The sequence below is a fragment of the Podarcis pityusensis genome, assembly GCF_964106645.2.
Source record: "Podarcis pityusensis genome assembly, chromosome: 7".
Classification (NCBI taxonomy): domain Eukaryota; kingdom Metazoa; phylum Chordata; class Lepidosauria; order Squamata; family Lacertidae; genus Podarcis; species Podarcis pityusensis.
In genome coordinates this window covers 55,056,374-55,070,643 of record NC_138031.1, presented here as the reverse complement: position 1 = coordinate 55,070,643, position 14,270 = coordinate 55,056,374, and the positions used below count along the sequence as shown (strand labels likewise).

The window sequence follows — 14,270 nt, the reverse complement described above, 5'->3', positions numbered from 1 at the left end:
AGAAATAATTATTTGCCCTTTAAGCAGGTTCTGTAAAACTTAATAGGGCTATCTTCAAATAAGCACTAGCCCGCCATCTGAGAAGGTCAGACTCGTGGTGTGCAAGCATTATGTGTGCAGACGTCTGCGAGAAAGACGCGTGCACTACCGTCAACTCAGAATGGCGCAGCTTTCGTGTGCAAGAAGCAAACCTGTATTTGGGCTGCGGATGGAGCTCGCTCACGTGGTAGAATGCCCCCCCCCAACCTGTGCCCGGCATAAGGAAAGCCTAACCCTAACCCTATACATTTATCTAATAAATCAGTTCTACTGAATTCAACGGGGTTTAACTCCCAGGCAACAGGAAATAATCTAGCTGGGCCTTCTCCTTTATTTTGGCAACCGGCGACCCCGCCCTACGCGCGTTCGTCTCGCCACGACCCGCCCCTTAGATACTCTACATTGACCCAAGTGCGGGAAGGAAGCTGCTTGTGGGGAATAAATTCAGGAGCGCCGGCGGAAGAATTCTGCCCGGGGCTACTTTTTGTTCGGCTTCGTCGCGTTCTTTGCAGACGCGCTCGCGGCCTTGGCTGGGCGGTAGCGAAGGACCATCCCACCCCCCGCCCCGTTTCGACGGACGTCGCCATGGCGACAGGACGCGGTTGGATTCTGAGGCAGCACAGCTTAGGGGTTTCGCGCCCGTTGTCCGACGCGATCCCTTCTCCCGGCGTCGACTCGCGGTCGCCATTCTTAGTCGCTCCTTCAGGCGCTACTGCTGGGGTGGGTGGGGGATCACGGGGCGTCTTGTTTGAACGCCCTAAACCCAGATCCTCCGGTGCCTTTCTTGAGTCTCACAGTTTTAGGCAGGTTTACTCGCTTTCTCTCACAGAATATACAGCCTAAGTCTTTATGTCAATGGAAAAGTGTGTGTGTGTGTTTTTGAGGGGGCGCTTACCTGTTTTCTGCTTGTTATGTGCCCATTATGTGTCCCTTTTAAGCTGATTGGTAGTGTTGCTGTTTCATTCTTGAATTTGACTCCTTTTTTAGGAGGAATTGTAGTACAGTGGTACCTTGGTTTGCATATGTTTTGGATTACAAACACGTCAAACCTGGAAGTTTGCAACCTTTTTTTTTGCAACCTTTTTTTGGATTACAACCCATTGTTTTGGATTACGAACAAATTTTTTTTGGAGGCCCCATTGGCGAAAGTGCACATTGGGTTACAACCTGTTTTGGTTTACAAACAGACCTCTGAAACGGATTATGTTTGTAAACCAAGGTACCACTGTAATATGATGTAGCGACTCATCCATAAATACTCCTGGGTTGGTTTTCAGACAAAAACCATGCTGAACAACACCAGCACGACAACATAATTACAATAAAAAAGAAAGATGGTAGAGAAAACGTTAAACAGCCTATGCTTAACACTTTTTCAAGTGTTGCAAACCTTGGGCCACAATCCTGTACTCGCTTGGGAGGAAGACTCATTTAATTTGGTGGGATTCATAAGAGTTTATAAGAGGGCAAGAACATGAAAAACCCAACGAACAACAGTGAACAAATAATTTTGCAAGCTTATTGGGCTGTATTCCCCTCGCTGGCAATCTTCTGGGGACCCAGTGGTGGGAGTGGACAGAGGTAAAAGTGAGTGGAGCAACAGGTGATTTTTTACCTTTGGATAGTATGCGACTTTCTACCTAAAAGTTAGATTTCTATATACACCCATCGAATCTTTCCATCCAGGCAGGCAAGAGGCATCATCACAGTACAGTTCAAGGATGCATTCCAGCCTGGCCAAAATCACTCAAGGAGGGCATGAAATAGGGCTGGTGAGAACTGTGGCCTGGGACTAAAGACCTGAGAGAGAGGTTTGGAGGATCACATTTGACCTTGGGCCTAAGGTTCCCACCCCTGATGATGATGATGATAATAATATGTGTTGTTTTTTATAGTGCTATGTCGGAATACCCAGCAGCCATGCAACTCAAAAAGACACACACTCGCAGGATGTGTACGAGGTCTACTAGTATCAAGTCAAATTCTGCAATTGATTTTGACAGGTAACATACTCTTGATGCTTTACAGATGCATGCTTACCTTGTATGTAAATCTCACTGAATTCAGTTGTACTTATTCACTAGCAAGCATGCTTAGGATTTTAGACAAGTATTTATCTTTTAAATACTTAGCTGGACATTTATGATTTCAAGAGCTGGTTTAATTGTAAACATGTCTTGGTGTGTAACCACAGATTCTTTCACATGACCCTGAAGGTAAACTGAATTCTTTTGGTGATTGTACATTGAAAATGCTAAATTAATTTCGTGTAGCTGAACAGCTCATGGCAGTGTCATCCCTAATAATGAATCGTATATTTTCATAATAACAACGAGGCTTGTACCACTTCATAAATGAGGGTAGAAATGTGGAAGCTGCTGAGAAACCTGTATGTGTGGTTGAGGCTCAGTGTAGTAGTCATAATGTATGAAATGAAATTGGTCATCCTATGTACAGTGTGGATCAGTGCTACATGATGCAGACAGCTGAGACCTATTCAAGTGTTTTAATTTATCACATGATGAGAGACAGTGGGGATGAGCATCCCTATCACCCTACATGAATTGGAGGGATAACTTCTGGGGTGAGGAGCCTTTTCTACTCAAGTAGGTCCCCTATGTAATTTATAACCCTGAGTTCATGTTATGAAGCCTATATTAATAGAACAGACTCTGTTACAAATGTTTGCCTCCAACTTGGGGAGGTTGACAGGGATAGACACCATAGAGTTAGAGCTAGTGTGCTTGTCATATTTCCCCTCACACAATAGGGACCTTTTCTGCACCGACATAGACACCTTCCATGGAACAGTGCTGATCCATGTTGTGAACTGTTGGTATATATTTCCACCTGCTAAAACTCTTGTGGACTTCTGTGTGCAAGCAGGAGTGACACTAATTCTATCACTAGAATGAAAAGTTTTTCCACTTAAGTTCCTTTAAATGAGTGAGAGATGCCCATTGTGCCCTAAATTACATTTACCTTCTTCATATTATGTTTGTGTGTGATGATGGAATTCTACAGGTTATTTCTGCTTTTGTTTTCACGTAGACAGATTTTTGTGTTCCAGATTTATGAAGCAGGGATAGATTTCATTCTGATATATGCTGCTGCATGTTTCTTCCACTCAAATAACTTCATCACTTTTTCATCTTCATCCTCCAGAATGCCATCAGAGATACTACTGAAGATATTATCCTACCTGAATGCAGAGTCACTGCTGTGTACTGGCTGCGTGAATAAAAGTTTTTATCATCTGTCCAATGACAAGTAAGGGACAGTAAAATATAGCCAGAGGTTTTTAACATGACAGTAGTCATTATAATCTAATTTATATTATCCCTTTATGTTTGGTCATTGGGAGAAAGCAAGCAAGTACAACTTACTGTACTAATTTTTTCTCATCGTTACAGCAGTTTACATGAAAGAACTTATATAGTGTTATTAAGCTATGCGGAAGTTTGAATCAGTCTGAATGTGATTTGTCCCAGTTTGGGGAATAAAGCAAGTGCTGCCCTGCATCAGAAACACCTCTGCTTCATCTACTGTTTTGAGAACTGTTATGGTAGAAATATGGTATATAAATATTGTAAATAAATACTACACATTTACATGCTCATAATATTTTGTATATATTTTCTGTATACTGTAGTACTCCCCCTTCCCATCATTGGCCTTGAGGATGTGGTTTGAAAAAGGATTAAGGATAATAAGTGAATAAAAGTATAATAGTAAACAAGGACACATGTGTATGCCAGTAAACTTTTGTTAGGTCTATAAATATCAGATGTTTAACTGCTTTTTAGGCACTTATTTCCCCTCCGTGCATCAGAAAAAATTGCCTTAGTAATTCTTGGCCACTGGGTGTGCAGGGAGGTTATACTTAACAGTAATTATGTATGTGCCATTTGGATCTTAGTGGCTCCCAAGTTGTTCTGGGTACAATTCAAAATACAAACCTGCTTAGGCACTTGGGCCTTTTTACAGGTGCTGCTATGAAAGTAGTGTTGTTTGATGTTGGATTGGCTGGCAGAAGACACGGGGGATTCCCTTTGATATAATTTGTTAAGAAACTGTTGGGGTTTTTAATTTAGTTTCTTAGGTGGTCACCTAATATCTTATTCTAAGGAATCCAGAACAATCATAAATAATTTGTAGTCATTTATGCTCTTTTAATATTGATTATATTGATTGTGTTTGTTAGCTTTTCAATTGTTGATGACTGTCCTGAGACTTGTTTTGAAGGATGGTGGGATAAAAATTGAGTCTATGAATAAATAATGTTGTGCGCTTATCATCCAATAGTCAATTTTAGTGTTAATTTTAGTCTAACATTAATAGAGAATGACATAAAGCTGGATCATGAGTGCTAATTAACAAAATTTGTAGCAGTTCAGCTACATTAAGATCATTCAAAGTGTTGGCATTTTTTTGGTAGAAGATAGAATCTGCCTCCTGATACTTAATGATGGCTTAAACATTATCTCAGAACAGCATGCTCTTTAAATATTTCAGTGATTCTTATGTTATTTTATGTTGTATTTTTCTCCAGTACAATCTGGTTCAAAATATATTCTAAGTCTTTTCTGCCTAAAAGAAAAAAATGGAGGACTGAATCTGCCCAGGAATCAGCTGTCTCTCTGAATCTTCCAGAGTTGCAAGATAGAGAGTCAGGATATTGGAAGAAAGAGTACATCATGAAAAAAAAAGCTGCTGGCAAAGCTGATCTGATTCAGCTTCTGAAGCCAATAAATGCCTGTACTGGCCTTCCACTGAAAACCAAAGAAGCTATCAAGTGAGCAGTTTTATATAATGTGTAATACATGGACATTTTAAATATTTTAATGACTATCTATTTTTTTTGTGAGTAAAGGAAGAAAAAAATGGATCATTTGATAAATATATGTAAAATTGATACTATGATTAATATTTAGTTACCAGGTAGGAAGTTAATAAAATTGAAAGAATATAGATAATTTTGTTAGCTTTGGATTTTGTTTGTAGAGCATGTTTTGGAGAAAACAAATAGGTTCTGTTTTAGAAACAAAGGGGGAAATGTGGCTCTCTTCTATGAAATTCCAAGCATTTTGATTATAGTTAATTTTAATGTTCTTTATCTGTATGTAGAAGTGACACTCTAAGGGAGCAATCCTACAGCAAGATCAACTGCGATGAGCAGATCCAGAAGCTCTCTGGATGAGTCAGGAGGTTCCCAGTACAGCCAGGCTACACTGACTTAACTCCATCATCCTCGGCGCAGCCAGAGATATACTGACATATCCCTCCCATCCTGGCTTAGCTAGGACCCTCCAGCTGAGACATGCTTGGTGGACTAAACAGAGAGGATTTAGGCTCGATCCTAAGCTCACCCACCTTGGTCATGTGACCTGACAGCCCAGTGTAAATTAAACCAGCTAACACGGTAGTGTAACTCAAACAGTATTTTATAGATGGCTCAGCCAGCAGTAGCCTTGCTGTGGAGTTTGGATCTGTTGTACTTTACACCAGTTTAACTGATGCCGGGCTTGCTTAGGATTGTTACCTTAAACTTTGCACTCTGCCTTTTGCTTTCCCAATAACAGGATTTCTGGTTTAAAATGGATGGTCATACTAAAGGACAGAAATGGAAAGCAACATGTGCTGGAACAGACAGAAATCTCTTATAATGAGACATCTGTTACTGTGTATTGGAATTATTTAAAGTGGCCTTGTTTAGACACTTTGTCAGGTTTGCAGATATTTGGAGTGACACCTATACTTCTAAGTGACAGCGAAGTTCATCCTAAGAATAGGTAAGTTAATTCTTTAATTGTGCAATCCTCACCACATCTACTCAGAAGTAAGTCCTGTTGAATTCAGTGGATCTTACTTCTGGATAATGGGGGCTAGGATTGCCACCCAACTTGTGTTCTTAGCATATTGAGCAGTGGTTGCTTGCTGAAGCTTCCTGATGAATAATTTGTTTTCAATTTTTTTAGAATTCTTATTTTCCACTGCTTGTAGTAGAAGGACATTTACCACAGCACTGTACTTTGCAAATCAGTTACCAACCAGTGACAGTCAATTGTGATGTAGTAGCAGACAGTAATATAGTCCAGGGTCATGTTAAGTTCCATATGCAGTATGTTCTGGACTAACATACCTAACACAGAAGGCAAAGAGATGTATGCATACAGCTATTTATCATAGCAGTATGGTGATTGCTTATTATTGCTTGCTTAGGAGATTTCTGGATCCATGGATTTGGCATCAGACGGTGATTGATTCCAGTGTTCCTCATGTCCTCCATGTTCACATTGCTTGTGCAATAAGAAAACAAGCACAGAAAATGGCTAACCTGTCGCCCTTCGGATGTTGTTGGATTATATCTCCCTTGATTATCGGCAATGCTGCCTGTGGCTGAGGAAAGATGTAGTCCAGCAACATTGGGAGGCCATAGGTTGGACAACCCTGCCTTAGACTTTGAAGCTGGAGGGGACAGGAGTTGACACCCAACAAAGGGGAAGTTGGAAACCCCTTCAGTAATAGTTGCAGTATTGTTCTTATAATTTGTTCCAAAAACAAGTTATGTGCAATAGCTTTTTAGTTGATTATGTCAGCGTTTTGGAAAAGACAGAAACTAATCAAACTTCCATATTAACAATACCTGTTCTTTTCTTAACTAACTCGATGTCTCTTGAAAGGCCTTTGCAACGTTCTTTAATTTCTGAATATGATCTGGCTAACCTGACAGAAAATGCAAAGATGATTGGCTGTGATGCCCTTGTTGAACTTTACTGTTTTGATCAAGGACTCTTGGTGGGAGTTTGGAAGGTAAGATTACTCCCCCAATAGGATGCTTTCTGCAGTGGCTCTTATTTTGTTTTCTTATATGTAAACTTACATATCCCCCTTTACAAGATGAAAACAATACTGCAGGTCATAAAACCTAAACTAGTTTCAAGTTTCTTATTCCATATGCTAATTAGCTGTTAAGGCTTTGTTTTAAGATTATTCATTTCTTTATTTTCTGCCTTCTTTATCTGTTATTTGGTTAATAGTATGGCTACTCCAAAATGTACTGATAAATTATACAATGTGGCTGCTGCTGAAAGGTGTATGAAGATTGTGTTATGGTAGATGGAATTACTTCTAGAAGTACAAGGAATTCAGGGACAACATGTTTCCTTATACTGGGGTTGAACAAAGCTGCTTGCCCTTCCTAGTTTTACTTTGCCATTGTAGAATAATTCTGGAAAGGTATATTTTTAATTTTCTTAATCAGGATTTCATAGAGTTCCATTTATTAAGGCAGTAGATTTTGGATCAGATTTCCAGTTTATTAACACAAAGAACTCTAGTATTTTCCTATTTTTAATTCTAATTTTCTTTTTGAGTACCAAAAAAAGGACTATCACCAGAGGGGAGAGTGCTGTTGCACTCGATTCCTATTTGTGGGCTTCCCCACAAATCTGCTGGACCACTGTGAGAACAGGATGCTGGACCAGATGGGCCTTTGGCCTAATCCAGCCAGGTTATTATGTTATTATGACACTTTGCATCCTTCAAAGGCTCCTTTTGTAGCCTGTTCGGGCGTTTAAATAATAGATGGGAACTGTGTACAGCAATTGACATGAATTGTAGTTTGTTGCTTTTAAGTTATAAAAATAGTATATTAAAATGCCAGTGATACATGGTTATAATCTGGAGTAGGACAAGTCTTTCTATGAGCTTAAATGGATTTTACTCTTCAAAAGTCCTTTTGGAAAATTAAATACTTCATGCTGAAAATATATGTTCTCTATAATTAACTTTTTAGAAAAGTGAAATTGCTTTCGTTATGGCATGTCTTCATTATCATCAGCTCATTGAAAGAAGCACCCTTGGCTCTGCCACAGTGTAAGTACCGATTTTAGTTGTCTTATGGATGCTGAGTGTAGCTCTACGACTTAAGTTCTCTTGAAACATAACTTCCCTTAAATATGATTCCTTTTCAACAAGAATGTGAATTATGTTGGGCAATGCTGGGCAGTGTTTGTAATAATTGACTTAAAGCACAACAATCTGTGGCTTTAATGGTGCATATAAAATGTTTAATTAAATTACTTAAATTATTGAGGTTCCATTAAACATTTGCCTGATACCTTTAACTATAAATGATTATAGAGTTGAGTTTTATATACTCAGTTCTCCCATTTTCTAGAAGTGTTTTCCCTTTTATTTTGGCAGAGGATTTGAAGAAATCACCTTTTAGAATGTGTTTGTTTAATATATAATGTATTATTTGGGGCTATGTGAAAGGTTAAGTTTGAAATAATGATTGTCTGTTGGTGGCTGGCAGTTAATTGCGTAAGACTGGTCTGAGAAAAGCTGGGTTCTTTTTATACTGAGAGGATTGTAAAATTTCACTTCTGGTTGGCTTACTGGGTAGAAATTCTAGGTCACTCATTGGACCTAAAAAGTGGTCTGAAGACACAGAATTCTATGTCACTCAAATCTGATTGATTGACAAGTAGGCTGGCTGCAACATACAAAGGCCAGTCCTATCACTGTTCAGAAATAGTGAAACTGACTGAGACTGTGAACCAGAAGAAGCAGCTGGGAGAGAAATCTGAAGTCTAGAGCTGAGACAAGTGGAAGATGGGCTATTGAGGCTAAAGAAAGCCTGGAAGTATAGTCTCCCCCATAGAGCTGAATCAATGGCTTAAGCTGAAGATTGGCAGAGAGGCTTGGTTGTTAACAGAGAGAGAGAATTCAGCAAGTTGCTTCTGGAGCTGACCAGAGAGAGAACTGCCTGCATGCCCGGCTCATAGCAAACCAGCTTAAGTCCTCTGTACCTGGCAGTGGAGAGAACTGAGTGACTAAGGGTATTAAGTTTGATAGGGATGGGACCTATGCTTTCCAAGTCAGTCTTATGTAAGTGTATGTATTTGCAAGCAACTGTCATTTATAAAACCTTATTTTCCCTTTATAGTTTATACATAAAGAACATCTTGGTTTTTATTTACTTAAAAGCATACCTGGCTGGTTTTGTACAATGTATAAAGCATAACGACTACCGGGTTATAGTTTAAGTATAGCTATATGGTGGCAGCTATTAGAAGAGAGTGGGAGTAAAACAGGAACCCTTCCACATATAAATCAGCAGGCGTAAATAGAAGCTGTTCTCCATATTTAAGGACAAGTGACCCTCCACAGAGAATATGTTGTCTTCTCTTCCTGCTGCTTTACAGTTTAGTGTGTACTAGAATTGAATACAAGAACGACCAAACTACTGTAACAGACATTCAAGCAAAACCAAGATGACAGTACATGGGATAACACCATATGCATTTTGAAGCTGATTTCACAAGGAAAAGTATTTTAGCAATTAATCTGTGTTACTGGGATCTTGTTATTCAGTTCAAACATGATTGAAAACTGCCAGAGAAATTCACTTACAAATATGTTTAAATCAAGGCTGTTTAAATGTGCTAATTTCTAAAGGCTGCTCAGATGACAACACAGCCTGAGTAGGAATATTTGAAGCTGAAAGTAGCTAGGAAAAATGGGAAGAAATTCACAACAAGCATTTTGTTTTATGTTTTCTTAACATATTTTTATACACTATGCCTTATTTCTTTCCTGTTCTTTGTTTCAGGAGATATGCTGCAGCCCCAGATAAGGCTATCTTGGATGATATTGACCCAGAATATGGCATGCATGGCTATCAGCTGCACATTGACTTACACAGCAGAGGAAATACTTACATGTGTGGCACATTTCGTAGTTTGTTTTGTAAAAAAGGTACTTTGAAGGCATCCTTAAGATGGTTTCTGTTGATCTAATTTTAGTATGCGTTCCTAACCACAATAATGATCCTTCTCTGTAATTATCCCCCCCTCCAACCTGGACACATTGTCTCTTCTTGGTCTGAGTGGAGCAAGATTGCAGCTGCCTGGGGAAGCCAAGGGGATCCCTGCCCAAGGCAGGAGTTGTAGATTTCTCTGGCTGTTCCCTGGGGGCGAACAGGAAGGGACATGGACAGGAAGGGACATGAATAGGAAGGGACATGGTTATGATAGATGTGACTTTGGCCAGGTACTGCTCATTTGATAGTAGCAGTTAACTATTTTTGTTTTACACAATGGCTTCTTAGCTGACCTCTACCCCTTGATTGATTTTATTGGAACTTTTGATTGGCCTTGCAGGAAGCCTTCTTGACCATTGCACATTAACAATTTAAAATTCCTTAATTGTTTGCTGCATGTATCTAATAAGTTGGAAGGATAGGCCAAGTGTTCGTCAAATAAATTATTTTCTAGAACTACTGACTGTGCCTTTCTCAGTAGAGAGAAGCTGAGTGGAGATTTCAATGTCTGATACCACACCATTATTTTAGATAAGGCTTCCTCAACTTCGGCCCTCCAGATGTTTTTGAGACTACAATTCCCATCATCCCTGACCACTGGTCCTGCTAGCTAGGGATAATGGGAGTTGTAGGCCAAAAACATCTGGAGGGCCGAGGTTGAGGAAGCCTGTTTTAGATATTGTTTCCTTTCTTCTCATGATCCCTCATCAAGCAGAATATTGTTCTGTTCCAATTGCTCAGGTATCAGAAAATGGTGACCAGTGCATTGGGGCTAGACTGAAGGAAATATAATAGGCAGGAGACACAGTTAACTCTATATTTTGACATTTTATATTCTCATATCTACTTACGGCAAATTCAGTTTTGTGATAATGAATCTTTTATGTAGCCAAAATGGCATCATACATGCACAAGATGGAAGCATCAGTAGGCTTGCAGAAACCTTCAGGTTTTCAGACATACAAAATAGTGCTGGAGGGGGCAACCTAGGGTTGGAAATAACTCCCAAAGCAGCCCAGTGAAAATTGAACTTTCTTTGCGGCTATCTGACTGGTGGTGGAGTAAATAATAGAGCCTGAGGAGGAGAGGACATAAAAGAACGGAAAACAGAACAGGAATGTTTCATACCGCACAGTTTCATTGTGGTTCCACTTAGTCATGTAATTCTGAGGTTGGCAATAACCTAAAAGATAAGGTTACTGTTACGATATAGAAGCAATGCGGCCGCGAGCTGGTAGCTTGAAAGCAAAACATAATGGGAATGTTGGGACTGTTCCGTGGGAAACAGAGGGACAGTCAATTCACAGTGCAGAGGGCACCGGAATTAGCTCAGAGTGTAATATGAGCTGTACAGGAAGTACAGGAGGAGTTAGTCTCTCGACTGCTGAAGCTTGAAGAGAGCAGTCATGATTTTTGTAACGCTGCAAAGACAGAAATAAAGGAAAGTAAATACGTATCTGTCTATCTCTCTCCCCTGCCCGGGGGGGCAGGAAAGAGGGTGTGTGTTCTTCTTACTCTGAGAAGGATCGCCTATCGCGACCTCTCCCTGGATCCTGCTGGGGAATGCAGACAGGGAGGTCAACAGGAGATCAAGCCGGGTGCCTGGAGAGTGGCCAGTTTCTCCTGATAAAGGCTTGATTCCCAACAGTTACATCTTAGAATATAACATGTCAGCCAAATATGCAGATGAACCTGAAACACTGTGGAAGTATCAATACTGATATTTATAATAAGAAATATTTTGGGTAAGGATGAATCAGCTGATAATCATGCAGATTAATTTCTGAAAACTTTTGACATAGACCCTCATCAAAGGTTATTAACAATTTTAATAGCTATAGCACAAAAACCATCTTCTTGGAAAATCAGTACTGTAGATGAATTGATAAAGAAACTGAAGTGGACATAAATGGTCAGTTTTCATAGTGAAGAGGGGTGATTAGTGGAATTTCTTGTTCAACTTACTATCTAAGAGCATTTAATATGATGTCTGGAGGCCATTAAAAGATGAGCAGTGTAAAGATTATTAGCAAAGAGGTAGAAAATAAATGTAGAAGATTGCATAATACAGTTTGATCAGTTTAGCAGCCATAGTGCCCTAGGAATCTTTCAGGCCTTAGGACATCATCTTGAGCATCCCTGACCTTTACAGTGTTAACAGTTGGAGTAATAATAACAACACGTTGTTGTTGTTAACAGTAATTTGAATGTGTTAGACGCTTTATCTTGCCCTAGGCAACCCAAAGCAATGGACAACCAACCAAACAGGCAGACAAAAAACCCAAACATAGATACATTAAAACCAAGAGGAAAAAAGAAATACATTAAAAACATCTCACCCACTTCTAAAAGGCTACAGATACTAAAGGCCAGAAGCCTGGTTATAGAGGAAATATTTAATGATGGTGCCAGGAGAGCCTCCCTGAGGAGAGCATTCCAAAAATTGGGGGGGGGGGGGCAGAAAAGGCCTGTTCTCATGTTGCCACCCTCCGGGCTTCTTGTGGAGGTGTACACAAAGAAGGGCCTCAGATGATGATCAGAGGGTCTTGGTAGGTTTATTTTGGGAAAGGTGGTTCTTGAGGTATTGTGATCATGAGTATGCTGTTAGTGTTGTCTTAAGTTATACACTTTTCACCTCTATGTCCATGTCACAATCAGAAAGCTGTCTGGTGGACTGACTGTGACTCATTTTGGATCTTGTATTCATAGATGACATAAATCTTATTTAGAGGAGAGTGAAGAATGTTCCACTTACTGTTAATCTGATATGAGGTATCTTTTTATGGCTTGCTGATTGTTACAGATTACATTAGGAATGGATACCTGAGGTTTACTGTGATAAGTTACAAAAAAACGGCCCAACATCTACCTCTTGTTGGAAACATTGGCTTATCTTGGATGACAGGTGTTTTTGAAGGCAATGTTCAGGTAAAATGCGGGGGAGGGGGGTGGAAAGAGAGAGAGAGAAGGGAAAGCTGGTAAAGGAATTTAGGGATCCGTAATGTGGTAGATTGGGGTTGAGGGATATTTTTAGAAGTTAATCATTGGTCTAGCAAATACTGCTAGTTTTGTTTTTGGTGACACCTTTGTGTAGCCTCTACACATCTGCTTAATGGGAAATTAGGCCTTATTGAGTTCGCTGCTGCTGATTTATGATGTGATTCAGAAGGAAGATGTAAATATCTTCTGTGCTATTTTGCTGATAACTATAAACAAAAACAATAGGACAATAACATGATTGCCACAGCCACACCTTAAAAATATTGCTGTTTTAAAAATACAAGTCTTTGACCTTGGCTGTTATACAATCAAAGGAGATAAAGATGACCTACCTTAATTTTATCACACTTAATTAATTGAAGTGTATCTGGGTTATTAGGATTTTGTGTTAGAAGGACTATTTTACAGCTAATCCTGTCTGCTATATTCTGTGTAGCGACAAAAGCCAGCTATAGCTCTGTGGGAATAAGGATTTTGTAGATGCACCTTTGAATGAATAATCATTTGTGTTATTGGTATCATGTGCAGAGTATGGAGACTGATTTTCTTTCTACTTTTTCCCCTTCTCGTTGTCTGTTGCATGCTTTAGAATTGTTTCATTATGGATGTGACCCTTCTGGACGATTCACAAAAACCGTATTGGTGTTTTAGTGCTCCAGTCAATATGGTGCTATCTCCCAAGCCATCCGGTCTCTATCAATATTTGGGACCCAGTTATTATTTGAATTACATGGATTTGACTGGAAAAGTACATATGGAGCTGGTGTGGATGGAAGAAACAAATGAATACTGTATAATCAATCTGGTCCTTTATTTGAGCACCGAGAAAGTTAATAGCTGGTTTGGTACAAATTACTGAATTTAGTTTTTTAAACAGAGTTGCTTTACATAAAGATGATTATTTTGAATTTTACCTGTCTCTAAAAATATGTACTATAATTTACATGTAACAAAAACTCTTATGTTAGCTGTCTGTGAATTAAAAAGAATAGTTTATTTTCTGTAAACATGTAAAATAAATTACTTTGTCTTTGAATAGACTATGTGTGTTCCTGCAGAAATTAAGCATTCTTGTTAGATAAGGGAACATATCCTAATAACAGGAGTGGCTAACCTGAAGCCCTCCTGCTGCTGTTCAACCCAAACTCCCAGCAGGCCCAGCCAGCATGGCTAATGGAAGTTGTAGTCCAAAAACTTACAAATAAACATGAAACAGTATCCCATAATGTAAGAATATATTGTTTAACAGAGATATTAGTGGAAGATGTTACAAAGAATCTTGTGGGGGCCTTGATTACTTTAGTAAAACAGGATGACTTCTGATGTACTGTTTACAGACCATTATCTTTGTTTGTTGGAATACAAACCTAGGCATGTTTCGAAGCATTGAATCATTGTAAAT

General features: G+C 39.3%; 1 protein-coding gene across 3 annotated transcripts; it reads left to right on the top strand.

Moving 5' to 3' along the window:
• The first annotated feature begins 483 nt into the window (after positions 1-483).
• Positions 484-13,904, top strand: FBXO15 (F-box protein 15). Of its 3 annotated transcripts, XM_081014058.1 has the most exons (11): positions 743-846; positions 1,730-1,850; positions 1,935-2,042; positions 3,205-3,309; positions 4,592-4,834; positions 5,622-5,831; positions 6,723-6,852; positions 7,838-7,917; positions 9,659-9,804; positions 12,672-12,796; positions 13,458-13,904. In XM_081014058.1, the coding sequence occupies exons 3-11, from the start codon at positions 1,939-1,941 to the stop codon at positions 13,725-13,727; spliced, it is 1,413 nt and encodes a 470-aa protein (XP_080870184.1). In that variant the 5' UTR covers positions 743-846; positions 1,730-1,850; positions 1,935-1,938; the 3' UTR covers positions 13,728-13,904. The 3 variants fall into 3 exon arrangements, with proteins under 3 accessions (XP_080870183.1, XP_080870185.1, XP_080870184.1); XM_081014057.1 differs by lacking the exon at positions 1,730-1,850 and having other exon boundaries at positions 484-842; XM_081014059.1 differs by lacking the exon at positions 1,730-1,850 and having other exon boundaries at positions 619-759.
• Positions 13,905-14,270: the final 366 nt, after the last annotated feature.